The sequence below is a fragment of the Dromiciops gliroides genome, chromosome 1, assembly GCF_019393635.1.
Source record: "Dromiciops gliroides isolate mDroGli1 chromosome 1, mDroGli1.pri, whole genome shotgun sequence".
Classification (NCBI taxonomy): domain Eukaryota; kingdom Metazoa; phylum Chordata; class Mammalia; order Microbiotheria; family Microbiotheriidae; genus Dromiciops; species Dromiciops gliroides.
The window spans coordinates 480,147,127-480,173,369 of record NC_057861.1 but is presented as its reverse complement, the minus strand read 5'-3'; the positions used below and the strand labels follow the sequence as shown (position 1 = coordinate 480,173,369).

At 36.0% G+C, this 26,243-nt stretch overlaps 1 protein-coding gene across 1 annotated transcript in view; it reads left to right on the top strand.

Moving 5' to 3' along the window:
• Positions 1-25,514, top strand: part of LOC122750610 (peptidyl-prolyl cis-trans isomerase-like 4) — a 46,628-nt gene extending 21,114 nt beyond the window's left edge. Inside the window, exons 3-4 of the mRNA XM_043997365.1 lie at positions 21,620-21,671; positions 25,423-25,514. Of these exons, the coding sequence (XP_043853300.1) occupies positions 21,620-21,656 (37 nt within the window). The 3' untranslated portion in view covers positions 21,657-21,671; positions 25,423-25,514. The remainder of the gene's footprint in view (positions 1-21,619; positions 21,672-25,422) is intronic.
• Positions 25,515-26,243: the final 729 nt, after the last annotated feature.

The window sequence follows — 26,243 nt, the reverse complement described above, 5'->3', positions numbered from 1 at the left end:
CTCCATTTTTCTTTTTTTCTTCTTTTCTTTTGTGTGTGTGTATGCGGCGGGTAGTGATGGTTAAGTGATTTGCCTGGGGTCACACAGCTAGTAAGTGTCAAGTGTCTGAGGCTGGATTTGAACTCAAGTCCTCCTGAATCCAGGGCCAGTGCCCTATCCACTGTACCACCTAGCTGCCCCTCCATTTTTCTCTAATTAGATTGAAAACATGTTGAAAGTAGACAATAAGGTCTATAGCATCCAATAAAGAGTTTGATAGACAATGGACAGTTTGGCTGACAAGAAAAAAAAGAAGAAATCTGGTTTTCTGTAAGGGCATTGTCTTATTGGAAATTTTACTAAGTTAATTATCATTAAAATAAGCATTTGAAAACCTCAGTATGGAATATTCCGACATGAATTAGGCACTACTCATTTCAACTATTGGGGGTAAAAGAGCTGAAGGATTACAGATGGTAGATTTATTTATTTATGAGGACTGCTTTGTGACTTTTTATCCCAGAAAAATTACAATCCTTTAATGATCTTGCTTGTTCTGCACTGTTAAGAGAGCCCTGTGAAATGAGTTGCTGCCATCCTCATTCTTATGAGGTTCATGAAGACAACAGAATTGTCAAATAGTCAAATGAATAAAACTTAGTTTGGTGGAGATCTGCATTCTACCTAGTTGTTCTTGTCATTTTATCCATGGTCACATTTTCTACTCTGGTTCTGTAGCATATATATAGTTCATGTTGCCTGTGGAGGTTTAGAAGGAAGCTTTGAGTGAATTTACATAAGGCTGTCTTTTTTATACTCTTGATTTAATGATATATGATGTCTGAGGTCTCTTCTGACTCTAAAACCTGTGATCCTGTAACCCTATGTGCTAGTAATGGAGGGATGAGAGACAAAGAATTACCTTGGAAAGAAACTTGTGACCTAGATTCTGCAGCTCTGTGATAACTAGCTCTATCCCTTAACTTGCAAAGATATCCATTTCCTCATCTTTAAAATGAGGGGGCTGTAATAAATGATCTATAACTTCTCATCCAGCTCTAACACGATATGATTTTATAACTTTGTGGAAATATGTGAGAGTAAATAAACATAAATGTAAGTAGAGGTTAAGCCATTATCAACTGTATAACAAACAGCATATTTCTACGAACTGAAAAGTAATTTAAACTTATCTAGTAGGTCAATCTGGGTAATCTTTAAAGCTTTTCATATTCCTTTATTTTCACTTTTTTGGCTCCTAAAAACTAAGATTATTGTTACTGTATTTCCACGTTTCTCTGTGTTTGGTAATATGAATGACATACTTTTGGAAAAGGAAAGTTTAGTGAACTAAAGAACTAATAAAGATCGATCTGAGTAATACTTCCTTGAAATTTCACTTTGAAAAGAAAACATTGATGTTAGGGCTTTTTAGAATCATGTGATATTAGAGCTAATATTTAGTCTACTCTCCATCTTCCCCTTCCCCCTCTCCAATTTTACAGTTTAAAAAACTGAGAAAAGAGAATATTGTTTTGCCTAAAGTCCTATGGCTGGGTAAGGATGGAGGTAGAATTAGAACCCAGATATCCTGGTTGCTAATCTAGCATTCTTTTTTTGTATCACATAGGATCCAAATATAGTCTATATTTATAAAATTGTTTAGCATTCTATGAGCTAAATACAGATGAGATAATTATACTTGATGGGGAAGTAAAGATGGAATAATGTGTTTGTTTTTCTTTAAATTTTCACTCATACAATTACTTGAAAGAAAAAGTAATTATAACCATTGCTTTATAGCATCAACCTAGAAGTAGTTTAAAGTCAAGAATACTTTTTAGGCTGATGAAAGCTATATTTTATAATATCATAGGAAGGAACCTTAGAAGTCCAATTCTCTCGTTTTATAGATTTAACTGAGGTTGAAAGTTTAAATAACTGACACAGGGTCACATAGCTAGTGAGGCAAGATCCAAGCCCATGCCTTCTAAATCTAGCTTTCTATCCATTGCACTATGTTGCCTCTCCATAGTTCTTTATATTCTGTCATGTTTATATTCTGAGGAGCTAGATATTAGAGCCAAATTCTTTCAGAACAGTGCTATATTGTCTTCTAAGATCTAAAAGGCTCTTCAAATTTATCTAATATTTGCACCAAAGGTATTCTTTATAGAATGGGCTTAAGGGTTTCTTTCATCTTATCTACATCTGAAGCACAATAAAGCAAAGCTCTCTGTCATGAACTTCATTTCAGGACATAATTAAAGATTTAGGATGAAATAAACTAAAAATTATGTGAAATCATAGTCTTATCCTTTGTTAGTATCACCTGTAGAATAAAGAGATTTTAAAAATCCTATAATGAACCTCATAAAGCACCTTGCAAACCTTAAAGCTCTACATAAATGCTAATTTTTTGTTGTCATTATTGTTGTTATTATTACTGCAAAATGCACTAAAAACTGTATGTAATGGACATGCAGGAGAGAAACCATAACCAAAACCCAACAAACCCCCCCTTATTTGATGAAGATGTTTTGGGTGAAAATCATCTATAAACACAAATGTAAAAATATGAACATAAATCTATTCATCTATAATATCTTAAGAATAATAAATGGCACTGTGGTACTTCTTAAATAAATCCTAGATAATTAATGTTTTTGCTATAGGTAGAAGACAAGGCAGAAATGGTTAATTTCTCATTTTACCTTGCCAGTGTGATGTGCTGTAGTGTTTTGACTTTAATTCTTTTGATTCTTCTTTTCCTCTCAAAAAATTTTAAAAGTCTCATTCTCCAGCTGGGAGGATCCGTTGTTGATATATACACAGGGGCTGAGTTACTGAACTCGCTCTCAGTACTATACCGAGGTAAGCAGTTTGGATTACATTCAGTCCTGAGGGAGCCTGCCTCTAATTAGTAGGGTTAGGCTTCTTGTCCTCACATTCTTTGGCTCTTATTAAAGTCCCCACCCCCCCGGGTTCTGGGATGGTTTTATTTATAGCTTACATTTGAGATTTCTCCAAAAAAGAAGGGAATGATAATAATAATGAAAGAGATAGTTGGTGTACCATATAAATCAGATACACAACAGGTAATTTCATACTATGCACACGAGAAATGTTAAACATAAAAGAATCATAAATACACATTTGATGAAGATTAACTTAAAACCAGGTTCAGTAATTAAGCTTATAACTACTTGCAGAAACTGCTGAGGGACTGATACTTGTGACACTGCTAATTATGCTTTGCATATCTCACCCCAGTTTAGCACTGTCCAACAACTCCTGTAACTTGCTGCTATTAAAATGGCTCGGACTGAATCAGTCCTCTTGACAGTGACTGACCTCTCTAACATACAGCCTTCCCCTGCTGCCAGCCAGCTCTAACCCAAAGGAACCCATAACCCCAAATCTCAAATTCACAAGTTTGCCTCCAAACCTAAAAGTAACTATCTCAGGGTACTTGTTTATCTAAGATCAGGAAAAAGCAAACAAACACAAAAGGTAGCCAGGATTCCATTTGCAAGTTTGCCAGTTAAGGTGGTATTACCCATTTGGATAATATGAGCAAGATCACCATAATACTAGAGTGGAAGATTTACCTTTCCCGTACCTTCCTGGAATTACATAGTAGCACCCAGAAAGTCAAAAGAATCCTGTTGGAAATTCTTTCTTCTTTAAATAGACACAGAACTCTGCCTTCTGTCTTGGGGTAGGGGAATGACCTAAGGACTGCTCAAGCTTTTACATATCATTTTAAAATGCCAAGTCTTTTCAGACTGGGCCACCTGATGGCCTGAAACATCCGGAAAGGTTGTCATCACTAGAAAGCCAAGGAATAAGTCACCATATTTTAGGAATCCCCAGAAGTTTCCAAGAGAGCTTTGGGAACATGCTTCTTGGGATGGTTCTAATAAGCTAATTCACCCTCACCACACTTATAAGGAAAATACTTTTTAACACTTAACTTTTCCTTTGGTAATAATCACCATCATGTTGCTTGTATTTGAGTTTTTAATGAGCTCATTTTTCCATATTTCTATTTCTGGTTTGGCACCAGCAACTTTATACCTTAAATTTAATGTAGTAGCTCTGACAAATGAGACATTGGCAGGAAAGGGAAAGAAAATAGTTTTTCATTCTGTATTAATCTTAATAAAATGATTTCTTACAATTAGTGGATTTTCAAGATATCTCTTTTAGCAATAAATTAACTATAATAATGTGTTAACCAGAAGAAGAACATTTTAAGTACCATTCTGAAAAAATGGATGGGGTGGGAGAGGTAAGAAACATATGGCTTCTGTGGATAAGCATAGAGACTAGATTGAGCCTACACTGAAGGCATTCGAGAAACAGTTAAGAAGCTGTTCACAGGTAATATTCACCAAAGAACAGGGAAAATGAACAAGGATGGGTCAAAGATTTATTTCTTATCCCTGGCAAAAGTTTGTGTGTGTGTGTGTGTGTGTGTGTGTGTGTGTGTGTAGCCAGAAGTATACAGTTTCTAGAAATCCTAAAAGCATGGTGAAAAGCACATTTTTCTTCAACTGTGGAGGGGCTTTAATATGGCTCATGTCTTGGTTTATCAAGATATAAATCATAGGGTCTCATATACAGGTACTTAATTTGCAATATGAGTATTGGATATTTGGGGACCGATTTTTAATTGGGGAGTGCTAGCTAAGCTGCTCACCGAAATATTGGAGCAAGGAAGGAGACTGGTAGCCTCCCTCAAAACAGAACAAGATTTATTTTAACAAGAACAAACTTAAAAAAACACACACAAACAGGATCAGTAGGATCAAGGGAAAGGAAATAAAATGGGGAAAGGGAAATTATAATACCTGAAAAAATACCACCACCCAGGAATCAGCTGAAAATACGCAGCAGAACACCTGTCACTTTCCAGCTTCCACCTAGAATGCCCAATTCTCCTCCCCCAAACCCAGAAACACCCCACACAGCCCCAGCCAATGGGATGGCCGCTCTGACAGTCACATGACTGCTCTCACTAAGCTTCCAATCATTATAATTTTACCAGGCCCATGTAGGTGAGTGGTGATGACGTGAGGTGCTAGAGCCCTGCCAACAGCTACAACCAGTGGGTGGAGCACTGTGCGGTTTGCGGAGCCCCAGGCCAGTGCACATGGAGGCATGAAAACCTTAAATAACAATTAATTCTTTACAGATATAAGACTTTTTAAAATTTCATCTGCCACAGAGATGCTTAAGACCCAGAGGAACTCATGAACAAATATGGAAATACAAAGTACTATTTAACTCCTTTTGAAAAGTAAAGAAATTCTAGGTTCCTGAACAATCACTCCACATTCACCTTGGGATTGCCTTGCCTGAAGAAAATTAAAGGTTTGGTAAAGTCCAGATTGCCTTCCCTTCCCCTACCCCATGCGTTCAAATTTTGCCAAGCACAGGAGTTATGTTAGCATTCTTCCTTTTTCAAGAACCATTCTATTAAGGAAAGCTCCATCTAGGAAGCTGGTGCTAAAATTTTTTAACTTGGAAGCTCTCAAACTTGTGATTATCCAGGAAATAATCCTTACAGCTGAGAAAAATCCACTTTCAATGATTCTAGACTTTTATGTGTGCCTAGAAAAGGAAAACAGACTGCAGAAGATGGCCCCAAACTTGAGGTACAGGAGCCTCAAACCATTTAGCTGACTGTCTGCTTATTCTGCTAGTCAAATCACCATTTTCTGCTCTTGGGCTGGGAAAGATGGAGATTCCTCTTGTTGCATTCTAATCTGGAAATCCAAAGAAGCCAACAAAGAGACCAAGCTTTTCTATACCGTAGAAGAGATTCAGCTCTTCAGAAAAGGGTCCATTCACCTTTACTCTCAGTCCTCAATAAGCTTGGAGATAGCCCTAATCATTGGAAACCAATCAGGAGAGTTCTTTGAGTCCTCTGATGCCAAGGCACATGTCTACTGATATGGCTGATGTCATTCAGACAAAGGTCCATTCTCTGTAGTTTCATCAGTTTGATTGGGGTAGTTATCAGATTGATCAAGGGTGACTTTAATCAATACCTCCCCTTCACTTCCTCATCCTTACAACTTGTTTTCAAAAAAGAGGCTGAGTTAAGTGGAAGCAGGGAGGGGAATAGGACAATTTTTTTCCCCAGAATATAGTTTTAGCCAAAGAAAACTTGGCTTAATCAGTGTCAGTTTTTCAGATTTCACAATCAGAAGTCTTTTATTCTTTTTCTTTATTTATATCATGATTCTGATATAAAATAGAAGATTTATTGGAATAATGTTCTAATTTACATAGGATATGAAAATATGTAAATGCACCTAGAATAAGTTTAATATCTTGAATTCATATGAACTTAAATTTTTCCCTTCACTGTATATATAATCATATAACCACACACACACACACACACACACACACACACACACACACACACACATATATCTTCTCTTCAGCCCAACCTCACAGAGCCAGAAGGGGTGCCAACTTTATAATTTCTAAATATTGGTTTTATTCCTCTCTGACCTGAGTCTTTTTAAGAATGTAGGACAACATCTTCTTTGTTTATGATTTCTAAAACAACAGATAAAACTCAGTGCCCAGTTTCCATTCAGTCATCTAGTTTTTAGCCAGTCAATACCAAATGAACCAACCACTAAATCAAGGGTATGCAAGTTTTTTCAAGCATGAACACAGAACAACAACAACAATAATAACAACAACAATAATAATTTCCATGGCATTGTAAAATTTACAAAGCACCATCTCCACACCAACCCTGTTAGATAGTGATAACACATGTAACTCAGGGTGTAAGCATGGCCCGAACCTGCATAAATGTCTGTGATTTGGAGGTTTGTTTTTTTTTTTAATAAAATCCCGTGTCAAGGAAATATCATGTGATTTGGGATTGGAATGGGACTAAGAAGAGAATCTAGAAAAGATGAGAGAAGAACACATAGAGAGGAGGGAGGTGGTAGCACTTTCCCTTGGACCCATGAAATAGCAGTGGTGGTGACATTTGTAGTTCCCCTCCTCAAACCCAAGCCTCTTTCTAGGACACTGGAGAGATCTAAGCTAAAGGGGCAAAAGACAAGGTGTTATTTTGTTTTGCTTTGTTTTGTTTTCTCTTATTGCTCCAGCCACCTGAATGAGCACCTGTGATATCACACACACACACACACACACACACACACACACACACACACAAAATTATATTTTACCAATTGTTCTTTTAGCTTTCATTCCCTCTGGTGTGGGCCATTTTTACCTCCTCTAGGGGAGGTTACATAAAATATTATTATCTTAATTTTATGAATAAGGAAATAGTCTCCAAGTGGCTAAGTGACTTGCTCATGGTTAACCAGCTAGCAAATGCTCGAAATTTGAATCTAGGATGGTTGACCATAAGTCTTCAGAAGACAACAAGAACAGTTGTAACAGAAGTCCAGTGATTGGGAAGTACTTTCTGCTCACTAACCAGTCCTCATTCAATGTAGCCTCCCATCAGAAGTGCAGGGGGTTGGGGTGTGAGGAACATACCACATGGGGACTAACTAGAAACTTCTGATTTCACATGCCTTTTTCTCAAGGGGTCCACCAGAAATTACTGGGGCACATATGTCATTAGAAGGGGCCCTCCAGTCTTGCTCTCCAGAAGGGCTAGCTAATGTTACACTATAAGAGCTCAGATTTATATAATACTTGATAGTTTCTATGGTACTTTTCTTACTGAAATTTATCTCATATTAACCATAAAGTATATTATTTTACTCTTTTACATGAATACCATAGCATGTTTTTTAAAAATTATTTTGGGAGAGTTAAGGCTAGCTAGTAAAACAAAAATTCTTACCATAAACATTTTATTCATTATTCTGAAAGATCATAATATTTTAGGGACTTTTTTCCCATTTTCTGTGGTAGAATATATGGAAACCCAAACAGCTACTCCCTACCCCCACCCCCTGGGCAGGTTTTTAAAAAATTATGATTATGACTACGATGATGATGTTTTCACTAAGTAGTCATCAAAAGCATTAAAAGGCTGATTTGGTTATTGGGATGAAATAGGGGAAATTTTCCCCTTGAAGGCAAGTATGTGGTACAGACAATCAAATCATACTAAAGCAAATCCAAATCCTTGAGTCACTAACATTATTTAAAGTACCACGACCTGGGTGACTCCTTACCCAATGACTCTAATAGACATTTTGTGACTGTTTCAGAGTGGAGTACATGCCTGCTCAAAAAGGACTCCATTTGAATCTTATCCAAATCAGCTTCTGAGACAATTTGTTTAGCTATACTAGTGGAAGAAAGCTTTACTATATAACCCAGTAAGAAAATCCGAGAGTGTATTTTCTAAGGATTCTTTGGTCTTAGGTTGTTATTTTTTCCTTCCTTCTGATTTTGCAAAGGAATTAAAAATTCAATGTAATATATTGTCCTAATAAAACATGTAAGAATAACTAATGTATAATATTTTATTTGTTCAGTTAATGGTATCTCTACTTCTTAAGTTTAACCTTATTCCAAGGTCTTCTTAATGTAGTACTTAAATGTTTTCCACTCACTGTCCCTTTTTGCCTGAAAAAACTTTTACACAACCTCCACATTCAGTTATGTGACTCCTTATGGGGTTATGACCCGGAGTTTAAGAAGCTTTGATCTGGTAAGTACATTTGGTTTACTAGTTGTTCTATACAATTTAGACAGTCCTCAGTTGTTGTCTTTTAATTTTATTTGACATATGGCTAATTCAAAAGTCACTCTAGTCTTTGTATTTTAAAAATATATTTTGTCATATTTTCTAAGACATTTTCCAAGAAAAGTAAATTATAAGAAGTTCTTTTTTCAGTTAAATTTCCTTAATTGACAATTTTGGAATATGGTGTTGAGGAATTTAAGCCCACATACTGCATCTTGGTTATGTGCTTAAGATAAGGAATTGATCAGTATAATCAGTAATTTTCTTTTAGGCAGCTAGAGAGTTGGGCCTGGAGTTGAAGTTCAAATCCAATTTCATATACTTATTAGCTGTGTTACACTAGGCAAGTGAATTAACCTCTGCCTCAATTTCTTTTTTTTTTTTTAGTGAGGCAATTGGGGTCAAGTGACTTGCCCAAGGTCACACAGCTAGTGTTAAGTGTTGCCTCAATTTCTTCAACTGCATAATGAGGGAAAATACCACCTACCTACCAGGGTTGTTGGGAGGGTCAACTGACAGCACATTTGTAGAGGACTTAGCACAGTGCCTGTCATGCAGTAGATTCCTAATAAATGCTTATTCCCTTCCTTTCCTCTTTTAAAACACAATCATATTCAACCAGCTTTAAATTGTTTGTTAATATAGTATAACACCATATTAAAATACTTTTCCAATAGGAATTGCCTGTATAATTTACTCAGAAAGGGGTGATATACTCTGGAACTCACTAGCTCTGATGAAGGTAGCAGTGAATTATTATAGTCTCTCCTTTTAAGGAGAGACTTTAATAACTTTATCGTGCCAATGGTGTCTTTAAGTTATGGATTGTGTGAAAGGCATAATAACTCTCTTACTGAGAGAAACTATATTTCTCTATTCAAGTGGTTAATAACTCTCAGCTGAGGATGTTAAATGGTCACTTACATTTCTATGACATACTCTTCTGCTCAGAGCATAGACTTCATGACTCTCTTCTTAACATCATGTGTGGTCATAGGAAATATACATGCACTGTAGGCCATTGGGGTTCTACTTGAATTTTCCTGTGATGTTATGGGATTTTTTTTTTTGGTGGGGAGAAGGACATGGTTTCATGGATCATACATATCCATCACATGTCATTTCACCATGTAGTTCCACTAGTAGCTTTTACGTGAATAATAGATATTTAACAAGATTTCTACATATCTTATATTGTTTACTGGCTGTATAATTCAGTGATAGATATGGTAAATGCCTGTGTTATTGTTTGTCCTTCATTGGACCATGACATCAGGAGATGATGTCATGACTTGCAGTGAATTAGATTTAAGTGAGGGAGGGCTGTGCAAAGTTACCAGCCTCACTCTCTCCTCAAGAACCATCTGGTTCCAGTGACAAGCTATACATTAGGATGACTGGAGATAGCCTCAGATGTATGAGGCAATTGGGGCAAAGTGACTTGCCCAGGGTCACACAGCTAGTAAGTGACAAGTGTCTGAGGTCAGATTTGAACTCAAGTCCTCCTGATTTAAGGGCCAGTGTTCTATCTATTGTGCCACCTAGCTGCCCCAACTGCCTGTGTGGAATAATCTGAAGGATACTACGAAGGCTGTCTAACAGTATCTCTTGGATTATGGATTCACTCTTCAATTTGATTCCATGTTCCGACCATTAGGGTCATTCCTGATTTTACAACAAAATTGGTAGCATATGTGGGGGAATTCGTTAAAATGAACAGATATCTCTTGGGAATAGGAGGTAAGAGTAGTTGTGGCAAGCTATGGGTTCTTTCCCCCCAGTTTAGCATTCTCTCCTTAGGCATTTGGCAAGACAGAGGGCAATTGAAGGGATGAGCTGGAAGATAGGAAAATAATAATGAGTCAAAGCATGTAGGGAGAAATCATGGCAGTGACCAGCTTGTTATTTGAGGCCTGATCATTTAGTGACCCTGATCATTGGGGGACTGGGAGGGTATAAGAAAAGGAAGAACACTGAAAGGGAAATAGGATTAAGAGAAAGGAACATGATTTGTTCAAAGAAAACTTGGCCTGCTTGATATTTTGCTTAAGACTGGCCTTATCAATGCTTTATAAACTTTAAATTGCTGTTTTTAGGACATTTATAGAATCAAATCATCTTAGAGCTGGAAGGCATTTTAGTGATCATTTAATTCTATGGCCTCATTTTACAGATGAGAAAATTAAGACAGAGAGGTTGATAGGCCTCTGGTCATATAGCTTTTTAGTGGCATAGCTTGGCCTAATTAAACCAAAACATACTTTAATACTTGATGAATTCAGCACAAATATTGCAGAAATACTTTGGAAAATATAGTTAAGAAGTAAGGAATGAAATAGTCCAAACACCACTAGACTACACAGAAATCTCATGCTGTCATAAATGCTTTTTTCAAGAAGAGAGTTGTTTTGGACATTGTAAGCAACAAATAGCATCCCCCCACACACACATACACACACTGAATTGATTATATTTTGACAAATGGAACATGACCAGTTGTTAATTTGGGACTTATTAGAGCAAAGATAAAAATAGATACCAAGCCAGGAGACAGAATAAATATGAGATGATCATTTGGCCTTCAGTTAAAGCAACTCCAACTCAGTCTATTTAAATAAGATGTTGACAATGAAAACTGAGAAATGGATGAAAGAATATACATTGATATAAACTATCATCATTTTCTAGGGAAATTTAACTGAAGTATCATAACAGGGAGAACAAAAGAACATATAAAACCATTTCAGCTAGCAAACCTTTTATTTCCTTGCCAAGAAGGGAGATAGGGTAGCCTTAAAGGATACCATTTTTGAATATAAATTTGTGAAATTATTTGGAGGAGAATGATAGAAAATTACAAGCAGTATGACCTCACAGAACAACAAGAAACTGTGGAGAGAAAAAACAAATTTATAGGAAACGTGGTTAAAACCCCAACTAAACAAAGTTATCTTGAAAGCATTTTAAGGATGCACCTGGACAGAGGATAGCAAACATACAGGAAATGGAGATCAGTTAAGATTTTGATAAGTCAAATCTAGTAAGCAAGTATTTATTAAGTATTCTGTGCCCGCCACTATGCTGGGCACAGCTGATTCAATCAAAGGCAGAAAAAAAAATCCTTGATCTCAAATAGCTTATTGTCTGTCTAATGGGAATGGGAAGGACTATATGCAAATAATGAAGTCTTTTTAACAGCTTTCTGTGATCCTCTCTATCTCTTGTTTGGTCAAAAATTCTTCACTTATCCATAGATCTGACAGGTAGAATTTTCTATGTTCCACCTAACTTCTTTATGGTACCACTCTTTATGTATAAATTATGTACCCATTTTGACCCTATCTTGGCATATGGTGTGAAACATTAGCCTATTCCTAGTTTCTGCCAAATTGCTTTTGAGTTTTCCCAGCAATTTACTACTGTCTTGTATACCTAATCTATTGCACTGATGGTGCATGGTAGATGGCATAGTGGATAGAACACTGGCCCTGAAGTTGGGAGCATCTGAGTTTAAATGTGACCCCAGATACTTACTAGCTGTATGACCCTGTGCACGTCACTTAACCCCAATTGCCTTAAACATCTGGGGCCATCTCCATTCATCCTGATAATGTATCTTGCCACTGGACCTAGATGGCTCTTGAGAAGAAAGTGAGCTCTTCCTCAATTAAATCTAATTCATTCCAAGTCATGACATCTCTCAGGGTCCTCTTTGAAAATGAAGGACAAACAGCAACAATATTTCACTGATCTACCTACCACTCTATTTTGTACCCAGCATGAGATCATTTTGATGATTAGCACTTCGTAATATAGTTTTATATCTGGTACTGCTGGGTCACCTTTCTTAACGGTTTTTTTTTCCGTTAATTCTCTTGATATTCTTGACATTTTGTTCTTCCAAATGAATTTTATGATTGTTTTTTCTAGCTATAGAATTTTTTTGGTGGAAAGGGAACATTTTAAAATAAACAAAATATTTGTTATATATAAAATTATCTTAAATAATTACAAGATTAATATCAGTTACTTTGTAAAGATAGAAGCAACGTAAGCTTTATAAAATGTTTAGTTCGTATATCTATATATATCATCTATCAATCTACCTATGTATTTACATTTCTTTCTTTCTTCCTTCCTTCCTTCCTTCCTTCCTTCCTTCCTTCCTTCCTTCCTTCCTTCCTTCCTTCCTTCCTTCCTTCCTTCCTTCCTTCCTTCCTTCCTTCCTTCCTTCCTTCCTTCCTTCCTTCCTTCCTTCCTTCCTTTCTTTCTTTCTTTCTTTCTTTCTCTCTTTCTTTCTTTCTTTCTTTCTTTCTCTCTCTCTTTCTTTCTTTCTTTCTTTGAAGGCCAATGAGGGTTAAGTGACTTGCCCAGGGTCACAAAGCTAGTAAGTGTCAAGTGTCTGAGGCTGGATTTGAACTCAGGTCCTCCTGAATCCAGGGCTGGTGCTTTATCCACTGCTTCACCTAACTGCCCCAAACCATTTACATTTAAAGAAGTATATGCAGTCCTTCGCAGAACTCCTTCTTATAATTGTGTCTAAGGTCCTGGACTGTATGGAGAGCTGGATTGATGGAAGCATACCTTTTAAGAACTGGCTTAGGTCCAAAGATATAAATAACATATCTTAGTCTATTAAAGAAAGTTGGGAGAATTGTTCTGATGCCCTACAATCCTTGCTTGCAGGGAATGTGACAACATTCTACAGATTGATTATTGTTTCTCCAGTATCAGGGCAGAGTGACTAGATAAGAGGAAGAAGAAAAGTCTTAGTAAATGAGGTGATAATGAAGAATAGTTATTACTAGAAAAAAATAAAGGAAAATTGGGTTCAAAAAGGAGGGGAACTAAATACTATAGCAGCTTTAAAACTTTAGTGTTGTCCGGATATTATAATAGGGGTTTGTGAATAGGAGGCTTTTGTGGACTTATGGATAAAAGGATGGTATGAAAAGTGGCTGAATTGAATGGTGTTTATTTACATTTTAGGAAAGGGCAGATTAAAGGAGAAAATGAAGCTCTACCTCAGTTATTGCTGTTTCTATGTTCAACCTAGTATGGTAGAATTAGAGTTGTGCTAAGTGTGGGGTGACTGATAAAGTCTTGAACTTGTAGCCCAAATCTGGCAATCTGTTCCTGCATTAACAGTTAGGGTTGTAGCAGTCATATTGCTTGCCAATAAACCAGTCAATTAATAAGCATTTATTAAGAGTCTACGAGTCAGGCACTAAGAACTGAGGATACAGAAACAGAAACGAAACAGTCCCAGACATCAAAGTCAAGATGAGAACATAATATGTGTGTGTCTATCTTGTGTGTGTGCAAATATGTTTATATATATATATATATACATATACATATATATATACATACATATATATATATATACACACACACAAAACAAATGTAAGCTGATTTCTTTTTGAAAGGGGAGGGGAGGGGGCAGCTAGGTGACACAGTGGATAGAGCACTGGCCCTGGAGTCAGGAGGACCTGAGTTCAAATCTGGCCTCAGACACTTAACACTTACTAGCTGTGTGACCCTGGGCAAGTCACTTAACCCCAATTGCCTCACCAAAAAAAAAAAAAAAAAAGAAAGGGTAGGGAAGACATTCAATGGGGGGAACAAATTATCATAAAACAAGGGTTCTTAATCTTTGTTGTGTGTCATGGATCCCTTTGTAAGTGGTCTGTGGACCTTTTCCTTTTTAAATGCATAAAATAAAATATATTTGGTTATAAAGGAAGTCAATTATTGTTAAATGGTTAGAAAAATGAAATAAATGAATAAAACAAATGGCACGTCTAATTATTTCAAAATATTAATGAGTGTAAACAATATCTTGAGATATCTGTAGCATCTGTAATGTGATATGGAAGTATTTGTGATTTCTTTTGGTGACAAAGTCATTAGTACTAGTAAATACTAATGTTGTTGTCTACATTCATAATGGAAAGAAACATTAAATTAAATTTTAGTTAGACATTAGTTACAGTAAAGAGTAATTAATTTCTCATTTATTTTCCTAGACCCTCTGAAATCCCTTATGGGAATTCCAGGTTAAGAACTCCCTGATATAAAAATTGGTGCTTGAGCTGAATTTTGAAGGAAATAAGTGATTAAGAGGGATAGTTGTGGGGAAGGAGTGCATTGTAGGCATATGAAATAGATGAAGAAAAGGATCAGAGATGGAAAAAATGACTTATTTATGAGGGACATAAAGGAAAGTTTGGCTAGATGCAGAGTGTGGAAAGGGAAGAAATGTCATTTGATAATGAATGATGGGGTAGAGTTGACCCTCTGTTCTTAGATGGCATTTATATAGTTCTATAACCAACCTGATAGGTGTGAGGTGATATCTCAGAGTTGTTTTAATTGGTATTTCTCTAATCAGTAGTGATTTAGAGCATTTTTTCGCATGATTATTGATGGTTTTGATTTCTTCTTTTGAAAACTGCCTGTGCGTGTCATTTGGCCACTTATCAACTGGGGAATGGTTCTCATTTTTATACTTTTCGGGTCAGTTCCCTCGATATTCAAGAAATGAGGCATTCGTTAGGGAACCTTGCTGTAAAAATTTTCTCCAGTTTCCTGTTTTCTAATTTTGGCTGCATTAGTTTTATTTGTGCAAACCCTTTCTAATTTCATGTTATAAAAATTATCTATTTTTATTTTCCCATGATCTCAGTCTTGTTTGGACAAAAATTATTCCCTTATCCATAGATCTGAGAGGTACATTTTCCCATGCTCCCCTAATTTATTTATGATAGCATCTTTTGCATCTAAATCATTCATTTCATTTTGGTATATGGTTTGAAATGCTGGCCTATGCCTAGTATCTGCCAAACTGCTTTCAAGTTTTCCCAGGAATTTTTGTCAAATATTGAGTTTGTACCCTAAAAGCTTGGATCTTTATGGGTTTACCGAATACTACATTACCATGGTCATTTGTTACTGCGTGTTGTGTGTGTTATCTATTATACTGATTCATCACTCTATCTCTTAGCCAGTACAAAATGGTCTTGATGATTAACCCTTTGTAATATAGTTTGAAATTTGGTACTACTAGGCTTCTTTCACATTTTTTCATTGATTCCCTTAATATTCTTAACCTTTTGTTCTTCCTGATGAATTTTGATAGTATTTTTTCTAGCTCTATAACATAATTCTTTGGTAGTTTGATTGGTGTGGCACTAAACAAGTAAATTAATTTAGAATTGTCATTTAAATTATATTGTCTTGGCCTGCCCATGCTCCAGCTGGAATTTCTCCAGCTGTTTAGATCTGTTTTTATTTGTGGAAAAGTGTTTTATAATTGTATTCATATAGTCCCTGGGTTTGTCTTGGCATGTAGACTCCCAAATATTTTATATTGTTGGAAGTTATTTTAAATGGCATTTCTCTTTCTATCTCTTGTTACTGGACTTTGGTGGTAGTGCATAGAAATGTTGTTGATTTGTGTAGGTTTATTTTATGGCCTGTAAATTTGCTAAAGTTTTTTAATTGTTTCAGCTAGTGTTTGTTTTATTTTTTTCAGTTGGTTCTCTAGAGTGCTCTAAGTATACCATCATATCATCTGCAAAGGGTGATAGGTTTGTTCCCTTGTTGTCTATTTTAATTTTTTCCATTACTTTTTCTTGTCTTATTGCTATACGTAGCACTTATAGTACAATACTGAATAATAGTGGTGAAAATGCACATCCTTGCTAAGTTTATCCCCATTATTGATAGTTTCTTCTTAGTTTTAGATAGATACTACTTACCATTTTAAGAAAGGCTCCATTTATTCTAATGCTTTCCAGTATTTTTAATAGGAATAGGTGATGTATTTTGTCAAAGGCCTTTTCTGCATCTACTGAGATAATCATATGATTTTTCTTGTTTTCACTATTGATATGGACAATTATGCTGATGATGGTTTCCTAATGTTTAATTAGCCCTGCATTCCTGGTATAAATCTCATGTGGTTACAGTATATGATCTTTGTAATATATTGCTGTAATCTTCTTGCTAGTATCTTATTTTAAAATTTTGCATTAATATTCATGAATATAATTAGTCTATAGTTTTCTTTATCTGTTTTAACTCTTCCTGGTTTAGGTATCATCTTCATATTTGCATCATAAGAGGAATTTGTTGGACTCATCTATTTTTTTCAAATTGTTTAAATAGTATTCCAATTAATTGTACTTTAGCTGTTTGGTAGGATTCACTTGTAAATCCATCTGTTCCTGGGAATTTTTTCTTTGGAAGCTCATTGAGGGCTTTCTAAAATAGGATTATTTACATATTCTATTTCTTCTTTTGTTAATCTGAGCAGTTTATATTTTTGTAAATTCTCTGTGTGTGTATATATATAATTTTGTAAATATAATTTGTAAATAAATACAACTCCTAGAAATTGCTATAATTTCACCTTCATTGGTGGTGCATTTACCCTTTGTACTTTTGATATTAGTAATATGGCTTTCTTTTTTAAAATCAAATTAACCAATGGTTTTTCTATTTTTAAAAAATAAAATTAGCTTCTAGTTTTATTTAAGCCTTCTATCCCTTTGATGTGTAATGCTAAATCTTGTGTAATCCTGACTGTGGCTTTACAATATTTCAAATGTTTCTTTATTGCTATTTGTAATACTTTATCCTTTACCTGGAGGCTCTGGAATCTGGCTATAATATTACTGGAGCTTTCATCTTGGGATCTCTTTCAGATAGTGATTGGTGAATTCTTTCAATTTCTATTTCACCCTTCTGGTTCTATGATAATTGGGTGCAGTTTCCTTGATAATTTCTTGAAATATGATGTCTAGGCTCTTTGTTTGATCATGACTTTGAGGTAGTGCATGTAATTCTTAAATTGTCCCTTCTCAGTTTGTTTTTCAGGCCAGTTGTTTTTCTGATGAGATATTTTACTTTTTCTTCTATTTTCCATTATTTTGACATTGTTTTATTGCTTCTTGATGTTTCATGGAGTCATTAGCTTCTATTTGCCCAATTCTAATTTTTAAGGAATTATTTTCTTCAGGGAGTTTTTGTATCTCTTCCATTTGGAAAATTCTGCTTTTTAAGATGTTATTTTTTGTGTTGTTGTTTTTTTTGTACTTGAAGCACAAGCTGTCAAATGTCTTTTCATATTTTCTTCATTTGGTCTCATTTCTTTACCTAATGTTTCTTCTACTACTTTTATTCTGAAAATTATTCTTTAGCTTTTCCATGAAATTTTGTTGGATTCATGTCAGATTATTATTTTCCCTTTGAGGCTTTGTTTATAGCTGTTCTGCCTGTCTTGTCTTCTTCTGTGTTTATGTCTTGATCTTTCCTATCACATATAGCTTTCTATGGTCAAGTTCTTTGTTGTTGGTTGCTCATTTTTCTAACCTATTTCTTGACATTGAACTTTATATTAATTTTGGCTCTCTTCCTGGTAAGGGGATTGGGGCATTGTTTCAAGCTTCAGGATTTTTTACACTGCTATTTTCAGAGCTAGTTTTGGGGGTTTAGAATTTTTCAATGCTTCCAAACTGGTGTGATCTGTGGAGAGGTATAGTCACTGCTCTCCTGGTCTGAACACTGGTCCTTACCCAGGAAGGCCCCTTGATCCCTTGTGACCTAAAGTGATATTGCTTCTCAGGGCTCCCATCCCTCTTAACTGAAAGTGCTCTTTTCTACCCTTGAATGGGCCCAACACTGACTATAGATAATGTATTTGCTAAGTAACATCTGGTCCTGTATCCAGTGTTAGAATCAGGGTTCTCTGTAGTCTTTTTCTGACCAGTTCCCACATGACCTTACTGTCTGCCTTGAGAGTTCCCAAAGCTACTGATGCTTCTGTCACGATCACCTAGTTCCACCACTGGTGTTTTATCCATGTGGACTCCTGGCCAGCTACCACTCCATGTCACAGATTTCTCTTTTCAAACTCCCCAGTTGTCTTGGGCTTGAAGAATGTCCCATTCTGACCTTTTGTTGGCTCTGCTACTCCAAAATATAATTGGAGGTGTTTGTTTTTTTTTTTTTTGCGGGGCAATGGGGGTTAAATGACTTGCCCAGGGTCACACAGCTAGTTAAGTGTCAAGTGTCTGAGGCCGGATTTGAACTCAGGTACTCCTGAATCCAGGGCCGGTGCTTTATCCACTGCGCCACCTAGCTGCCCCCTGGAGGTGTTATTTTAAAGTTACTTCTATGGGAATGTTGGGAGATCTCAGCTGAGTGTTTTCTCTGCTCCACCATCTTGGCTCCACCCTTGGAAGTGTCCTGTTATGCTTTGTACATGACCATCTTACTATCTTTACCAGCCATATATTCTGGGTTCATTTATAGCCATAACTTAAATGTGGGTGTAATTCAGATCCTTCAGTGTCTGAACTTAATCACTGTGGAACATGGATCTAATAGAGTACCAACAGTTAAATTAGTATCTGTAGAAGTCTGAAGAACTGTCATATTCTTAGCATCTTCTTCCCATTTTCCCACCATTTTGTCATCATTATTTGCAAGTAGAAAGTCATATAAGACTGAGTTGTTCTGTGCTTTTGTCAGTTGCATAGGTCTTATATGATATACACACAAAAGTATCATCACTGGCTCTTGTGAGAATCTTTCCACGTTTAATTACACTAGTGCTCAGAAAACAGATAATAGCTGTTTGTCACATCCATGGTTGAACCCTTTTTTCAGCTTGGTAGGACCTGTCAGAGTTTTGGGGTCACCTCCCATGTCATAATAAAGCTTCAGAGGTGGCTTTAGGAAGGTCATTTAGAGGAGGGTCATTTTCATGATAGAAAGCATTTACTAAAGCATCTACCTATCAAAGTAAATACATCTTACTGATTTTACAAGAATACTGCTATGTTTAAAATAATGAAACAAAACAACTATGTGTATTGGGAAGTAAGGAAGAGAAGGGCAGTATAGGAAAAAAGAGGAAGGGAGAAAGAATCACAATAATGACAAATAATGTAGGACATGATTAAGGTTAAATGAAATTTTGATTGTTACAATGCTTCTGTCCAAATAATAATGCTAAAGGGGGCTGGGCAAAAGCATTTAAGGTTGCTTTCAAAATATATTTGCACAAGTACTAGGAAATGAGTATATTTATATAAAAAGCACTTAATGATTGCATAAGGATTTTCTTTATTTGTGTACTGAACAGTTGAATGCTAAGGACTCCTTTGTTGCCATAGAGGCTTGGAATTATCTCTTCTATGAATTGACATAGCCCTTTGAAAAAGTAAACAGTGCCATATTAAAAACTAAAGTTTTAGGCTTTTAGAGCTATATGATAATATGATCATTTATATGCCATTTGTTTTTGACAATGTAAGAACTGGTTAGGGCATAAAAGAATTTGTCACTGGGTACAAGTGTAGCTGGCTTTTATATCATGTATCTTGTTGAAAATTTTTTTTGTAAATTATATCTGTAATATACTTAGGGGAGTTTCATCATTTAAAGAAACCTTGCATTGAATCCTTTTAAAAGTATCCTTTTGGAGCATACTCACCTCTTATTCATCTATGTGCCATTCATGTCTTTTAATTTCTATATTTAGTAGAGCATATTGTCCCTAACTTTCTTGTGCACTTAAAATGTTATACATTTTATTTTGTGTTCTTATCTTCCTGTAGAATATCAGCTTTCTAATGACTGTGTATGGTATCATCCATGTAAACACAGAAATGGTAGTCCTTGCCCACAACAAACTTGAATTTTACTGTGATTGAGCAGAGAAGTATAATATTCCTTAACTAAGAAAGGAGAATAACCTAGAGGTTGCTTTTCAGATGTGCAGATTTCAAATGAATAGAGATTGCTGTGAGATGATGGTACAGGGAGTAGGCCTGAAATTGCAGGGGTGAGCAAGTAGTATAATGACTTTTCCTGGGTGTGTGAGAGGAGTAGTCAGCATTAGAAAAGGTAGCAAAGGATGAAATATCTTTTTTTTTTTTTTTTTTAGTGAGGCAGTTGGGGTTAAGTGACTTGCCCAGGGTCACACAGCTAGTAAGTGTTAAGTGTCTGAGACCGGATTTGAACCCAGGTACTCCTGACTCCAGGGCCAGTGCTCTATCCACTGCGCCACCTAGCTGCCCCAGGATGAAATATCTTTAAAGGAAAGGTCAAGTCCCTGTGAGTGAAGGGATCTAAAGTTAAGAAGACCTTAAGGAATTAGAAATTCCATAAAGTAAAATGTAAGGGGATGGCTGAACTAGATAGGAACTAGAGTGTGGGAGAGTAAGGAAGTAAGGGAAGGGGTCTAGGCAACTAGTTAGTCCCAGGATAGGGGGGACATGAAGTGTGCTGATGCTACTACCTTAAAACAAGTCAAAATTTCTCAATAGATTGGTTATCAGTTTGAAGGCACCTATGTTGATAGTGCCTTCCAGATGGAACCTCTTTAGATTATTGCATCAGGGATGGGGAGAGTGCCTTAAAGCTTCTGTCTCAGCTGCCAATTTATAGCACCACACAATTTCAGAACCAGGAAAAACATTAAAGATCATCTAATTCTGGGGCAGCTAGGTAGTGCAGTGGATAGAGCATTGGTCCTAGAGTCAGGACGACTTGTGTTCAAATCCAGCAACAACTTCCTAGCTGTGTGACCCTGAGCAAGTTATGTAATCCCAATTGCCTTAAAAATCATCTAATTATTTGTCTTTGTGTTATAAATCAAGAAATTGAGACCATGATTTGATTAAGGTTACAGTTAGTAAATGACAAAGTCTGAATTCAAATCTAGGACTTCTGACTCTAGATTTTAGAAGTACATCTCAAAGTAATTCCTCTCATTTATAATCCGTTTCTGAATGGAAAAGCAATGTGAAAGACTTTAGTATGTGGTAATAAAGAAGTAGACAAACTTGTTAAGTGGAATTTGGTTTTAATATGGTGAATTAACATAACTGCCTTCTTTTATCTCTTTAGGATCTCTGGAAAGTTATTATTGGTTACCCTCTTCTAGTATTAAATGACAAAGGTTTGTTTTTTTTTTTTTGTACAATGAATTGCACACAGTAGACCTTTAATAAGAGCATGTTGTACTTAATGAAGTTGAATTCTGCATTTCCCTTCTCTAATCCCTTTCACAGGTAGTTGATTTTTTGGAATATGTGAATTGCGTAAAACACTTGACATAATAATGTAATTTTTAAAAAGTTGCCCATGTTAATTTACTTCATTAAATCCAGTTTCTCTAGCAATTTTAATTCCTAATGTTTAAGTTAAACATTTTTAGTTAGCCTGAACATACAATATTTTGAAATTATAATGAGATTGATTCATGAAATCGTTGGGTAAGTACTTTCAGTAGTCATCTCACCATTTTCTATTGTAAAGTAAGATATTATGGTCTTAATAGTAGATTATAGTTATCTGGCAATTGGCAATTTGGCAAATTAAATTCACTTAAAAAGTTGACCAATACTTCTGTATTTCTGCCCACCTAGAGATTATAAATGACATTCATTGCATATTTAGCACATTTTAATTAATGGTTGTACTTGTTTATTTTCATTTGTTTTCAAGATGTTTTATTGAAACTCATCTCTTAGGTTTATAGATCTAGAGCTGGAAGGGGCCTCAGAGGTAGCATGGTCCAAACTTTTCATTTTACAGATGAAGAAATAAAAGTCCAAGGAGGTTAGATGACTTACCCAAAGTCATCACAAGTGTCAAGTGTCAGAGGTCAAAGTTGAACCTAGGTCCTCTGACTTTAGATGCAGTACACCGTTCCTTCCCAATGTTTCCCTGCTTTCCATAGAAATCTTAAAATAGATAAGTACAGCCAAGCAAAATGAATCAATTCATTGCCCATATGAAAAAAAGACTCCTTCTGAAACCATCAACCTTCACCTATGTGCTGAGAGGTGGGAGCCATGTTTCACCATCAGCCCTCTGAATTTATTATTGGTCACTTTATTGATAATAGTGATAAAGTTTTTCAGTGTTGTTTTCCTTCACATTATTGGAATCATCATGTAAACTTTTCTGTTTACTCCATCTTCATTTTCTTCTATGCATTATTCATATTCATCATTTCTTTCTGTGCAAAAAATATTCAAGTATATTAATATAGCACAGTTTATTCAGCCATTCCACAATTGATAGGTACCCACTTTGTTGCCAATTATAGTTAGAATTTGACCTACTGAAAAAACTCTCTCACACATATACAAAGATATAATATTCATATTATATAACTATTGGTTTTCTGGGTAGAGCAGTGAATAGAGTACCAGGCCTGGGGTCAGTAAGACCTGTGTTAAAATCCAGACTCAGGGGCAGCTAGGTGGAGCAGTGGATAAAGCTCTGGTCCTGGATTCAGGAGGTCCTGAGTTCAAATCCAGCCTCAGACACTTGATGCTTACTAGCTGTGTGACCCTGGGTAAGTCACTTAACCCTCATTGCCCCACAAAAAACAACAACAAAAAAAGACCTTTTTAATTGGGGCAGCTAGGTGGCACAGTGGTTAGAGCACTGGCCGTGGAGTCAGGAGGACCTGAGTTCAAATCTGGCCTCAGACACTTGATACTTACTAGTTGTGTGACCCTGGGCAAGTCACTTAACCCTCATTGCCCCCCCCTCCAAATAATAATAATAATAATAAAATCCAGACTCAGATATTTACTAGCTATGTGACCCTGGACAAGTGTGTCTCAGTTTCCTCATTGATAAAAGGGGATAACAGCACCCCCCTCCCATGGTTGTTATGAGGATCAAATGACATAAGAATTGTAACGTGCCTAGCATAGTGCATGGCACATAGTAAGAGCTATATAAATGCTATCTATTTTTTATTTATATGACACCTTATTCAGTTATATCTATATTGATGATCTAATTTTCCAGCTTTAGCCTTCAATTTTACATCTCCAGATGCCTATTGGACATCTTGAACTGAATTCTTGTAGACATCTTAAAATCAACATACTCCAAAATAAATTAATTTATCTTTCTCCACTTACTTTCTCCTTTCTAAACCTCCTTTTTACTGTTGAAGGCGCCACCACCCTAGTAGAAACTCAGGCTTGCAACCTAGGTATCATCCTTGACTCTGCACTTTTTCTCTCATCTCCTACATCCAATCTGTTTCCAAGACCTGCTGATTTTACCTTTGTAACATCTCTTGTATATGTCTCCTTTTCTCCTCTGACACTGCCACCACTCTGGTGCAGGCTCTTATCACTTCACTAGAGGACTATTGTAACAATCAGCTGATTTTTTTGCCTGACACATCTCCCCCCTCTCCATTCCATCCTCTACTCAGCTGCCAAAACGTTCTTCCTAAAGTTCCTATCAGATGATGTCATTTTTCTACTCAATAAATTCTAGTGGTTCCCTATCACCATTAGGATAAAATATAAAAACATCTGGTGTTCAAAACTATTCATAGCCTAGCACTCATCTCTTACCTTTCGAGTCTTCCACATGTTATACTTTTGCCCCATTCTACCCTTACCATGTACTCTTAGATCCATTGACAATGGTCTCACTGATCCTGAAACAGAAAACTCCATCTCCTGACCAAGAACATTTCCACTGACTGTCTCCCATGCCTGCACTGGTGTCTCTCCTCAGCTCTACCTTCTGACCTCCCTAGCTTTCTTCAAGTCCCAATTAAAATCAGGCCTGCAGAAAGCCTTTCCTAACCCTTTTTCATTCTAGTGCCTTCCCCTCTGTTGATTATTTCCAGTTTTTTTCTATATATAGCTTTCTTGTACATAATTGTTTGCAAGTTGTCTCCCTCACCAGATTGGGAGTGCTTCAAGAACAGGGTCTTTTACCTCTCTTTTTATCCCTAGCATTTAGCACAGTGTGTGGCACACAGTAGGGCCTGAATATATATTCATTGACTGACTGACTGTCTTTGACCTCCATGGGGTATTCCATTTATTTTTCCAGAATGACTACTTATTTTTATGGTGGTAATTTAAAATGCCCATTTCAATATGAACTAGTTTCAGAGGGGTTCACTTTCTTTCTAAAATGCTGATGGTCAGCATTATCCAGTACGGAATACAATGAAAAGCACAGTCCCTGCCTTGTAAGATAAGGGGAGGTTGGACTTTAACACTAAATGGAGAATAATGCTAAAGTACTCACCAGGGTGCCTTTCAGAATAGTTGGGCTCCTTAGTAATAATACATTCAGTTTCCTGTCTGCTGATTGGTTGGAACGAGTTTGGAACTTGGGTGCATTTTTCTACTAACTGAAATGGCTAAGAAAAAGAGAAAATAAAGCATTAAATATTAAAAACAAGTAGAAAGGTATACTACAAAGCTTTAGAAAAATGTTTAGAATGGGTCTTTTTTTCCTTTCTGATTTGAAAATTAGAGCAAAGATTTAGGATTGGCTCTTTTATTGGGAGATTTTTCTTATTTCTTTCAAATATAGGTTGCTAGAAAGGATCTTCTTTTGATTGACTAGCCAAAAATCATTAAAAGTCAAGAGATTTTAATTAAGGGTGAATCACAAGATAAAATCACAGCCAGAAATATTGGTGACATAGTTTAATAATATATGCTATATAAATGAAATATTTAGTTTTCCAGTAATAACGTTCTTAAATATCTCAACTGAAAATGTAAAAATAATTGTGTTTATGAAAAATTCCTTTAAATACATGTGAATTTATTGGAGAGGTAAATGCTTTAAAAAAAAACCCCAAAACTGCCTGAATCTTTGATATGATTCACAAGTTCTCTGTTTTCATTGTGTTGTTTGCTTAGGTGATCCAGCTTTTTCCAGTAATTAATCAAGTATTAATTACCTGTCAGTCCAGAAACTAGTGAAAAGAGTGCCAGGTGGGAAGGCAACAGAGGGAGGTGAGTTGTTCTGCCCCAGAATTTGCCATTTTGTGTCCTTTGGGTATTATGCATTTCTCTGCATAGCTTTGATGCAGACTTGGAATATGTGGTCATCATTAAGATATTGTTGAGATTTCTGTGGGTTATGGGGTTTAGGGACAGAAGTAGCAGAAAAATTGCTGCCTCCTCTCTGGATCTTTACTTTCCAGGGAACTTGTCAAAAATGTTTGTCTCTAAATGGCTTAAAAGTGTTTCTTAAGGTGATTTTTCTCTACCTTGATTTGTGTCTATTCTGATTACTGTACTTGCTACTATCTACTTTTGAATTGTACTTATATAGTTTAGTTTCCCTTCTTATGAACTAAATTGTACTCTTAATAGTAGCATTTTTCATAAAACATGGAGAAATTTTAGCTGCTCTAAAATGTAAGAAACACAAGAGACAAGGAATGTTTGGGTACAAGCTGATATCTTTTTAGATATTGGAGAAAATCACAAGACTGACATTAATTTTCTGAAGATATCAGAAATGGCACTCTACCCTCAAAACTCCCAGGCAAAAACCAACAAAAAGAAGTGGACAAATGATCCATCAACCTACAAAAACATACAGACAACGTGAATTTGTTACAGATTTTGTATCAGATACCCCTTGGACCAATAGCAGGTAAAGCATGAGCCACCTAGAGTTTTCCCATGAATGAGCAAGGAAAAGCCAAAGAACATCTCTGAGTTAGATTAGC